Below are 12,146 nucleotides of genomic sequence, written 5' to 3'. Positions count from 1 at the left end.
AGAGATTTATTTTTTCCTTGTTCTTAGTGATCTGTGCCTTGGGAGGCGGCTTTATTATTTATTTATCCGTTCTCTCCTTTCTGCCAAAAATGGTGCTGAAGGCTGCTAACAATAATCAAAATGCAAGTTAAAAACAAAATCTTGGTTAAAACATAATATAAAAGCAGATCTATAAAGACATAATTAAAATACAACAATAAAGGAAATAGACATCAACCAAGCGCTGAAAGTATATTTAATATGGCGTATGCCAGAGTATTTTCCTTTGATTTGCATTTAGACATTGTGCCAATTAATAGCATTTTTAAAAGACCTAAGGTCCGAGACAGTGACCAAAAAGTGGGCCAGTACCACTCATGTCACCAAGGACAACCAGGAAATAAAGTGCAAACAATTATCACGAAATGCAATGTGAATTATATCCCTACACACACACACACACACACTTGCATATGTGTAAAAAAAACAAAAAACCCAACAATTTCATTTGCTAAATCTGTCACCTGTTTAGCTATTATGTTACACAAAAGAAATCTTTGAACTGTGTAAAATACTTCTCCTCCCCCCTCCCCCGCTTTTTTTCCATTTTAAAAGGAAGGATTAAGGCCTGGAGACACAACCAGCACTTTCTGTGGCACTCCCAACTACATTGCTCCTGAGATCTTGCGTGGAGAAGATTATGGTAAATTTTACTTCTGTTATGAAACAAACAGTTAATACAGAAAACAATTTAAAATTCAACTCTGTGTGTGTGTTTTTTCTTGTCATTTCTGTTATCAGTAAAAAGTGTTCATTGTGGAAAACCTATTTTTTTAATTCCTGGTTTGTTTTATAAGCAGAGTAGTCACAAGACAGCATGCTTGCTTGCTCCCAACTAACCGTGGATTAATTATTAACCTATGAATTGGTGTTACATGTGAACTGGGTCATAGTGATCATGAAGATGCGTTTTGAAAAGTCTTATCCATATAAATATAAATCCTTGATTATATGACTGGCCTAAGTGCAGTTCATCTTCTTGCTATATCTATTACAATACACCATATCTTAAAAGACTTTTTCAAATATACATGCTAATTATACAAAACCTTTTAAAGTGTTGTACTGTCTTATTTTAAACCATAGGATTTAGTGTGGACTGGTGGGCTTTAGGTGTACTGATGTTTGAAATGATGGCAGGAAGATCACCATTTGATATTGTTGGAAGTTCTGATAATCCTGATCAAAACACAGAAGACTATCTTTTCCAAGGTGAGTAATTCCAGATCACCTTAGCCCATCCCATGTCTGATGGACTGTGCATTCAATTAAGAAGTACAGGCTAGCAATTAAATGGTGAAACCTAAGCTGAAGCAAAACTTACCTCCTGAACACATACAGTACAAAACTAGTCTCAAGATAACTCTGCATTGGGCTGACATAACATTGCCTTTAGGTACCTGAAAGTTACCATGTGTCATTTTACCATGTGTATGAAAAAAAATTATTCATACACAAAACTCTAGATTAAGAAACAGTAAATGAGAAATATACAATCAACATCCTATAACAATAAAAAAAAATGCAGGACTTTGCAATAACCCAATATATCTAAAGCATTAAAGGAGATGCCAGTAACATCACTTATGCAGTTCAAAAGAGAGCATATTTCATACGAGATTAAAGGAGGTTTCTATGAAATTAATAAAAGAATACTATGTGGCATCAAAAGGAAGCCTCCTTTTAGACAGGTTTGAGTAATTTTTACCATTGTACCCCAGTCCCCCAACCAGTTTTTAGATTTCTAAAACAAAATTCCTGAAATTTGGATGACCTTAATTATTCTAGTTATTCTGGAGAAGCAAATCCGTATCCCACGGTCCCTTTCTGTGAAGGCAGCAAGTGTTCTAAAAAGCTTTCTTAACAAGGTAAGAGCTAATACCATATTTGGATTGAACTTTTGCTAATTTTACATCTAACAATATTTGGACTGAAACTCATTGCATTTCAGTCTATGCATGTTTACTGGAAAGTATATTAGACCGATTTCAGTAGGATCTGCTCCCAAGTCAGTGTTCATTGGATCGTTACTTTAGATGAGGGATGGGGAACCTCCAGCCCACAGGCCTAATCCAGCCCACAGGTGTTCCCCTTCCCAAGTCTCCACTACCAGGCTGCTAGGAGGGTGAGGAATCCTTAGTATTATTTCTGATCAGTGATGGGAGAACATAGTGGGGATCCTGTGATTCCCCCCAGCATGCCACTCACTATCCCATTTGGGAAGACAAGCAGTGCACTAATTGCTTCGTGTCCTCCTCAATGGAGAAGCCACCCCCAAATTTAAATGTGGGTAGAGGAGCTTCTGTCAGGGGTGGCTTCACTTCACAAAGTTTTCCCTGGCTGAGAACTTCAGGGAAACCGTGGCCCTGCCCCCTGATGTATTCCAGCCTGTTGAGGGGTCAGTGCAAGGGGAACATCTGGCTCCCCACCAAAATCACACACACACTTTAGTGCTTTACTTAAATACTTAATGACAAACTAGATGAGTTTTTGGCCTTGCATGGCTGATCTTTGTTAAATAAATAGCTGGCGTGAGAGAGAGCTTTTAACCCTTTGCCCTGCCATGGTCCACTTGGAATCTGTCCCCCACGTCTGCTATTCACAAAAGGAAGAAAAACAAAACACATCACATCTAGTTTTATTAACTTGTGAATCTCCTCATATTCTGACTGAATTGGACTTGATCAATTTTGGTTTCACATGTTTAAACTAGATTAAAGAATTAAATACTCTAGAAAGTAAATTACAGCTTTAACATTAAAGTTGAATGACTTAGACTGTGCCATAAACCTAAAAACATCTAGGCTTGTTACTAGACTGTGCCGTAAATCTAAAGAACATCTAGGCTTGTTACTAACATATCTCCATTAGGACACCCTATTACTCATGATAAACTTGCTGTAAAGGGTTGTTACTGCTCTTACGTACAAGGACCTTGTCACTTTTCTCATTGCTAACCACAGAAATGAACATAATAAGGGGATGTATGAAGATCCTCAGTCTGTAGAGATTGTAATTTTTCAACATTACAGCAGCAGGAAGACTCTCTAGCCAAAAAAATACAACCTGTTCTTATAGCAGTTGAAAGAATTGTTATAATGTGAAACATTTAGTACACATTAATCTTCAGCTCAATTGATATTAATTTCGCTTTCACCAATCAAGCTTGTTTAATGTTTTTTCTGCCATAGGATCCAAAAGAACGTTTAGGATGCCATCCTCAAACAGGGTTTGCAGATATTCAGGGACATCCATTTTTTCGTAACGTTGATTGGGATCTGGTAAGTATACAGTGTAAATGCTGCTTTTAAGAGTTTTATGTACAGTAAATTTCTGAGGCCTTTTCTGGATCCGTTAGCTTCTGTCATTGTTGACCACCTTGAGTTTTCCCCATAGACATTCACACTTATATTGGAGTCATTTATAAGAGCTTGAAAAAATATTTTTGGCATGGGGTTGAGCTCTACTAATACTCAGGGTGAACATGGACTCTGCAAAGCAGTGGTCATTTTAATATTTCTTGAGCACTGTCACACTAGTATTTTACTGCTTAGCATACTTTCAGGAAGTTTGGAAATAGAGATCAGTGTTTATTGGGACAAAACAATAAGTTAAAGTGAGGAATACAAAGCCTGCATAAACACTCTAACCAATAGTTTGTCTTTTCAAATGACATGTGAATTACCCTTCATGTCTTCAGTGAAATTATCTGACTTCTGCACCATTGCTTTTTTAAAAAATTACACTCTAATGCTCTGTGAACTTATTCCTAGATGGAACAAAAACAGGTAGTTCCTCCATTTAAACCAAATATATCTGGAGAATTTGGTCTGGACAACTTTGATTCCCAGTTCACTAATGAACCTGTTCAACTCACTCCTGATGATGAGTAAGTAAATGATTTCTTACATTAATAAATAAGACAAATTTCTCTTCTGTAAAGCTAGCAATTCTCATAGACCTAGTTCGCACATTGTGGTGGCAAATCTTGGGTTATTTAACCAATGATTCATGTAGATGTGAGTCACTTTCTTTTTCTGTAAACAGTCTCTGATTGGTGTGATCAGTGGTGATCAGCATGATGTGCATTGTGCAAATCCAGATCAATGGGTTGTTTATAGAAAATGGGAGCAGCTCACAGCTGGCACACATCCCCACAAATTGTGAGTTAATTAACACAAGATTTGCCACTGCCATTACATGCTGCAAACAGCCCTGTAATTGCAGATGCCTCAATGGCAGCTCCATGTTCAGAAGTATTATTACTAGGGGTAGGAGGTAACAGGGTTATCAGCATTGTGCTTTGCTTGTGGGCATCCTGCAAGCATCTCACTGGCCATTGTTGGAAACAGGATACTGGACTAGATGCATCCTTGATCTGATTGAACAGTGGCTGCTCTTATGATTCTATGGGACCAACGACAACTCCCCTACTGTGATGAATGGAAGGGTAGTTGGTAGGCTGCACAACTACACTATTTTAAGATTTTTAGGGCCAGTTCCGGGTTGCAACTCTTTAGATGGTTCTGTATTTGAAAATGCCTCATATTAGGTTGAACTTTGTATCCAGCTAGCGAAGTATTGTATGACAGCAGCTATCTGGGTCATATGGGGGCAACTATGATATACTTCCAACTTTAGAGAGCAAATGCTTACTTATAGAAAAAATGTGTAACTCCTCTCTGCTTTAGTACTCGAAGCAATGCATAATATTTAAATATAATTCAGGGTCAGTATCATCTCTGTTTTATTCAGTAACAAATGATTTCTGATTTGGGGGTTAGGGGGTGGCAGTAACGATAAATCTGTTGATGTTACTTTTTCTATATCAAGTTTGGATTGAGACTTATGAAAGACTAATTTGTAAAGGAAACATGGCTGTGACACAAGATCAATGTTGCAGTTAAAAAAGGTGATATTCTTAGAGCTGGACTAAACTACAGATTTACTTGTCATAGCTTCTGCTTCAAATATTCCTTGAATTAAAGTTTTGTGTTAGGAGAAGGGCCTAAAAGAATATTTATCACCATTACGAAGCTAGTATTTGCAGGGTATTGTGCGAGAAAAGATCCAATATAGAACAAACTAGCTCTCCCTTTTGTTCCGGTACACCAGAGCCCTGACAAGAGCATATTTGCGGGGGAAGGGGTATTACTTAAAGTATCATCTTTTCATTTATTCTCAATACAAACTTTTTTTTTGACAATAGGCATTTAATTGTTACACTGTTTTATTTTCAGTGATATTGTAAAGAAGATAGACCAGTCAGAATTTGAAGGCTTTGAATATATAAATCCTCTTCTGATGTCTGCTGAGGAATGTGTCTGATCTCCCACTTCTGAACTGTGCCATTTGTTGCTGATGATGTTTTTTCTGCATGGATGAACAGTTTGCTGTTGGGATGCAACTGATAAAATACACATATCTTTGTCATTTGCCACCTAGTATGAACTACACATTAATTTGCTATAAACGATGCTTTTATTGAAATATAAGAATCTAAAACATTAAAACGTTTTGCCAAAGTTGAACTCTTACACCGAGGCGACTGTTTGCCTATAGGCTTGAATAATGTGAAGTAGAGGGTATTACCAGCTCTTCTACCTGAAATGTAATGCAGCTCTGTTTTAAAGTAGTCCTGTTAAAGAGCACCTGCTGCATTGCAAAATTAACCCAAGGAGTCATCTGTAAGTCCTGGTTCACACTTGGAGCTAAAAACTGGGTTTAGGGATTGAGCCATAGTAATGCATATATTGTTCTTCTCCCAACATCTGTGTTCAGCTTGATATCTGACTGATGCCAGTCCATCTTAAAATAAACAGATATATGTTACCAAATTCACTCTGAGAATCCTGATTAAACCTGGTTCTCACTCTGAGTTTAGGAATACGTTCAAATTGATTATGGTAATGTTGTGCTGAAACTAAATCAGATAGAAAGTGGTGGAGGAAGTTGCACATAATGCCACAGTCTGCTCCCAGTCTGTAAATCTTAGTTTAGCATTTGGTTTCATTTTACCTGTTACAAATTTAGGGCTGCAATCCTATACACGCTTGGTGTGAGCCTCATTGAATTTGGTGGGACTTACTTCTGAGTAAGCATGCATAGGATTGTGCTGTAGTACTTCTGAGCCTCTCTTTTATACTTATTTTTATACAACTCTTCAGGATTATAGCTAAAGCCTTGCTATTTCCTTAGACTTGATGAAAGTGGCACAGCATTTACTTTAACCTTGACCGAGCCAAGGACAATACATGCTTTCTTAGCAATGAGGATTATGGTTCTATCACAAAAGAAAATTTTGCTCTTAAGAACCAGGTAGAAAACTAGACTCCAAAATGATTTTTCATAGTTAACTAAAGTCATTGGTTACATGTTCTTGCTATGTAAATGAGTGCCTTCCTAAGCTTGTCCTTTAAGAAAGGGCTTATATGAGGTATGGTGTCAGTTTAAGTTAAAATTGGTTGTGTATTTTAAGAGAAAAGGTAGTATTTAGCACAATTAGGCAGCTAATGTTCACAAATAAGACCTCATACCATCTTGTTCGTATTCTTGTAGCTTCTATTAAGGTACAAGATACCTTAAAATCTACACAATAGATTCAAAATTCTTATACTGCCACTATAAAGTTTGAAATGCATTACACTACCACTGTAGATCCCTCTGCTAATATGGTTGGAGAAGTGTAACTAACATTTGAGAACCTCTTTTAGTCCTATACATTCAGCTGTTAGATGTCTGCAACTATTTTCTGGATGGATCCACATAGAATTAACTCAAATTTGAAACCAACTAGAGATGTAAAATTTCCGGAAATTTTGAAGCTATGGAAAAAAAATGGAAACTTGAGGAAAATGACATACCAAGTAAAATTTAATATTGCATTTTAAAAGTCAAGGAACTGCTGAATAGAGATATTAGCTGTGTACCTTACTTGATTTTACAATGCTCGTCAAAAGAAGGGATTCTCAAAATATTCTAGACAATGTAGAAATGTTTAATGGAAATCTTTAGTCTGAGTGGAGTTAATGGAATAATAGTCTGAATCAAGTTCATCATAGTTATCCTTCTATGGTGTTAAGTTTTTCTCTCTGCCATTGTGAACATTGTGGTACATTTGAGCATTAAGGCAAAAACAGCTGTTTCAATTGTATGAATTATCTTTCTACTTTTGAAACACGGATATATTGAAAAGGAAGAATTTATCCACTTTGGTACTTGCCCATACTACTTGACCAAGCTCATGTTAGTTACAGGGCACATCTAAAAACACTACCTGTACTATACTTTAGATCCAATTAGGAAACAGTGTATATTATTTTGGAGTGGGGGACATGTCTGTGTGTGGTATAAATGATTAGTTCCTGCCCTCTTATTTTTCAGTCCTTTTCTAAAGTGTCTGAAATTAGGCCACTAGCAGTGGCTTCACTTTGTAAGCTACATGGTACAAAATGACTGTATAACAGAGGTACATATTCTGACTCGCACAATTGTAGAGTGAAATTCTAACATTCAAGATTTTTCTGCTTCCAAGCACAAAAGCAATGAATTTACAGATGTTATAATATGCTCTCATCCCCACCCTGTATGTGTGTAATATATATTTCATGTCGTGATGTCACCTTTAACAAAGATTTGAGTGATATGTTAAAAGCAAATGCCAGGATTTGATTTATTTTTTCATGTTTTTTTCAAACAAGTGCCATGGTATTAAATTGTTAATTTTTAAAACTTTTTTTTAAAAATATTTAGAAGCTGTCTTAAAATATTGAACAGGGAATTCAGACATGGACAGCTAATGCAGCATGATGTTGGAAAGTAACCCTTCTTTTGGTATAGAAATTGGACTTATGGGTACTTCCACTCACCTTGTACGGTGTTTCCTTCATTTTGAGTCTTGGTTATTATACTGTGTAATCAACTCCTGTATGTCTACACACTTTTTTTACTTTCTATTTTAAGTTTCAAAATAAAAATGTGGGGCTTTTTGTTTTAAACCTGTGTTGCACTTCTTTGTATTCTTTTCCCAACTATTCTTCTAATTTAATAGCTTTAGGGAGCAATCCTATCCTATCAGATTAGCTCTTGATACTCATAAGCCTCCGAACTCCATTGTGCCTCCTGCCCTGTAGCTTTTACGCCCATCTAGCTGAGCCGTCAGGGTGGGGGAGGGAAGGAGTCTGGGGATGCATGGGACTATGGCGGAAGTGGTCCCCTATCCTCCCCACCCTCCAGCATGCCCCCTTTCTGTTCACTCTGAAGTCGCCTTTGTGGTTCCCTCCATGTTGCCGGGGAGGGAAAGGGGTCTGGGAGTTCAGATTTCTGGATCTGAGGTTGGAGGAGTGTCTTCGACCTCAAATCCAGAAATCCAAACTGTACTATGCTCCCGCCCCCACCAGCTTCTGTCTAGGGACCTTAGGATTTCTCTGTTACTTATCATTGTTATTGTAGGAGAGCTTGTAAAAGATTTAACCAGCTAACAGAGAATTGGCCTTCAGTGAAGATTAACGCCAAAATCTTAATCCATCAGGGGAATCTGTAAACTGGTATCTCTTCTACAGGGAAAAGTATTATTTAAGATGGAGTGATGCTAATTAGTAAAGTGGAGTGCATCATAAAACATCGATCAGAATTCTTGTTTGGATTTCTCAGACCCACTAAGAATACATCAAAGGCACATCAGTTTTGCCAATAGGGTGAGGTGTGGGGCAAGGGAAAAGATCCTTTCTATATGATTCAGAGCAAAATTTTGCCTAGATCGCTCCTTCTGAAGTCCTCTGGATGTCCCTGCTTCATGAAGTAGAGTAGGTGGTACCAGGGTCTTTTCATTGCTGATACTCTTAAAAATGTAATCCTTCAGCTCTAATTTTGTTTGATTCTCTACCACATGATTTTATGCTGCTCTTCTTTGGCTTAATGTTGACTAGTTTTATTTTATGAATACTTCCTTAGTTATAGGCACCAGTGTTTTGGGGGTGGAAGTCCAGGACCCCACTCAGCAGAATGAGGAAAAGGGCTCCCAAACACGACTGGCTTGCCATATTTTAAAGCAAATGAAGAAATAAAGTTTGCCATCTGAAGAGGGGAGGCCTATAAGACCAAAGTCTAGAATTACCTAGCTGCACCACTGGTTATAAGGCGACATAATGGGACTGTTTCTTCCAAGCCCACCATTTGCTGCTAAAATTCTAGCTATGTATTGAGTGCTGCTTCTTCCCTACAAGAACAAGCATAATAGATGCTTTGTGTGATTGAGAGACAACTCGAGTCCATTGCTTGTTGAAGCAGGCTGTGTGGGTGGGACTTGGTCCTTGCTTACAGTCCAAAGAGAGGAGGCAGCCTGCATCATTGCTCACAGGACATCCTACTCTCTTGGATTTGAGCTGTATATTAAGCTGTGTCCCCACTTCAATGACTCTTCGGATCCTACTCCCTACCCTCTTGCACATCTGAGAATCCACTTAGAAGATACTGAAATGAGTCCTTTTATGTTTCCGTTCATTGTTTAAATGGTTGCATTGGGAGAGGACATTGGCTTACATTAAGTTTCATGTTTTGGATGGGGGCGGAATGCTACTATCTTGTCTAGTAGCATAAATTTATTCTGAAAAATGGCATGAGGGTTTGGTATAGGCTAACCGTTCCATCTTGGTTGTGGCTGACTCTGCAGCTTGTTTGGTATTACCTGGCTTTTTAGTGGCTCTTTTTGGAGAGCTATGTCAACAAATTTCTAAAAACCCAAATCTCAAGCCAGCCTGAATATCTCAGTGACTTACACCTCATCCTCAGCCAAATCTGGAAAATGTTCTCCTTCATCCTAGACACACGGAGCCTGGTTGTGATTACTCAGCAGTGAGGTACTTTGGATATGGTCAGAGATCCTTTGCTTTTCCAGGATTGTGCCCAAATTAAATTATGTTTGCCAATTATTTCAATATAAAGGAAACGTTTTGGTATTCGAAAATGTGAATGGATTCCAAGTGGGGCAGGGCAAAACCCATACATTTTTAAAGCTTTGTATTCGTTTAAGTTCAAGAAATAGTGCCATATGCCATGGCTGAATTTCTAAATAAGAGCTGTTGGGTTCAACTTAAGTCTCTAGGTGTTATGCTCCTGCCTTGCCATGTGGTCCTGCATTGCCACATCCATGTTGTTGTTTATTCGTTCAGTCCCTTCAGACTCTTCGTGACTTCATGGACCAGTCTACACCAGAGCCTTCTGTCGGCCGTCGCCACCCCTAGCTCCCCCAAGGTCAAGTCTGTCACCTCCAGAATATCATCCATCCATCTTGCCCTTGGTCGGCCCCTCTTCCTTTTGCCTTCCACTTTCCCTAGCATCAGCATCTTCTCCAGGGTGTCCTATCTTCTCATTATGTGGCCAAAGTACTTCAGTTTTGCCTTTAGTATCATTCCCTCAAGTGAGCAGTCTGGCTTTATTTCCTGGAGTATGGACTGGTTTGATCTTCTTGCCATCCAAGGCACTCTCAGAATTTTCCTCCAACACCACAGTTCAAAAGCATCTATCTTCCTTCACTCAGCCTTCCTTATGGTCCAGCTCTCGCAGCCATAGGTTACTACGGGGAATACCATTGTTTTAACTACGCGGACGTTTGTTGTCAGTGTGGTGTCTCTGCTCTTAACTATTTTATCAAGATTTGTCATTCCTCTCTTCCCAATATGCCACATATTGCCACATCCATAGATGTGTAAAATGTTTCTCAATGGGAAGACAATTTAATGTATTTCTATGCCACCTTTCTGAAACCCACTAAGGCACTCTGCACATATGTAAAGGCATTCTTTCTTTTGTAAAAGTCCTGGTGTGCAGGATGGGATTTTTAAAAAATCCCATCTCATCAACTCAGTCGTTTTTCCAGCACAAAAGTGATCATTTTTTCAGTTACTCAAATTCTATCCAATGTAAGGGGGGATCTTGCAGAGACTGGATGCAGTCTGTTTTAAAACCTAAATAAAGCCCTGAATGTGTCCAAACACATCCAGTAAAATGCTAATTGTAAAGGATGGAAATTATTTAATGTTTTGTATGGTTGCTCTATTTATGGGCCTTCCCCTTAACCCCAGACAAGTGATGTTTCTTGGTAACCATTCTGCTAATTATAGATTAAATACAGAGTAACCTCCCCTTCTTAGTAGTAAACAAAGGTTTTATTTTAAAACTGCAAGTTGTCTCATGTTGCAAACCTAGAGGGAAGCTCAGATACCAAACAAACACCAAGAATCTAATTTTGCAAGTCAGCCATCCTAAATATTGTTCTGACATTGGCTGTGTTAACCAGCATAAAGGATTGGGTCACTAGTTTACAAGCAATACACACACTGTCCTTAATATATTTATATACCGTTATCACTTCAGCTTGAGCTATTTCAATAAATATTGTTATAATAAACTTGAACCAACAATAGCTACAGCCAGCCTGGTGGAGAATGTGGGTTCTTACTAGATGGCAATATATAAAGAATAGAAGTTCCATCTCCTAAGGATTAATGTTTGTACTCATGTACAAAGATGAGTACAATCCTCCTACAATCCTCCTACAATCCTAGGAGGAGGGCTTTCTCCGCTGTGGCACCCCGGTTGTGGAATGAGCTCCCCAGAGAGGTCCGCCTGGCGCCGACACTGTACTCCTTTCGTTGCCAGCTGAAGACCTTTTTATTCTCTCAGTATTTTAACATTTAATTTTAACTTAAATTTAAATCTTACTGTTTTAACTCTGTATTTTAATCTTATATCAATTTTGCTGTGTGGTTTTATCCTGGTTGTGCTTTTTATATTGTATTTTGTATTTGTGCTTTTAACCTGTTGGTTGTTTTATTATGGTTTTAGTTTTTGTGAACCGCCCAGAGAGCTTCGGCTATTAGGCGGTATAAAAATGTAATAAATAAATAAATAAATAAATAAATAAATAAATAAATGTTTTAAGACATTCAAGACTGGAAGCCAGTAGAGGAAAATCTGGAGGTACATGATGGCAAAAACTGTACAAGTTATATAGCAAGCACTTTAAAGGCACTTCCTTCATTATGCCCAATGGATTGCCAGCAAGCAAGTTCATTTAAAGAGCTTTCTATGTGGTACACAGTAAAAAC

General features: G+C 38.1%; 1 protein-coding gene across 1 annotated transcript in view; it reads left to right on the top strand.

The window, feature by feature from the left end:
* Positions 1-8,036, top strand: part of PRKCI (protein kinase C iota) — a 36,335-nt gene extending 28,299 nt beyond the window's left edge. The window contains exons 13-18 of the mRNA XM_063131987.1: positions 595-682; positions 1,126-1,251; positions 1,828-1,907; positions 3,231-3,320; positions 3,813-3,928; positions 5,280-8,036. Of these exons, the coding sequence (XP_062988057.1) occupies positions 595-682; positions 1,126-1,251; positions 1,828-1,907; positions 3,231-3,320; positions 3,813-3,928; positions 5,280-5,367 (588 nt within the window). The 3' untranslated portion in view covers positions 5,368-8,036. The remainder of the gene's footprint in view (positions 1-594; positions 683-1,125; positions 1,252-1,827; positions 1,908-3,230; positions 3,321-3,812; positions 3,929-5,279) is intronic.
* The last annotated feature ends 4,110 nt before the right edge of the window (positions 8,037-12,146 follow it).

This window comes from Elgaria multicarinata, chromosome 8 (assembly GCF_023053635.1).
Source record: "Elgaria multicarinata webbii isolate HBS135686 ecotype San Diego chromosome 8, rElgMul1.1.pri, whole genome shotgun sequence".
NCBI classification, from domain to species: domain Eukaryota; kingdom Metazoa; phylum Chordata; class Lepidosauria; order Squamata; family Anguidae; genus Elgaria; species Elgaria multicarinata.
This window is presented reverse-complemented; position numbering and strand designations above follow the sequence as displayed.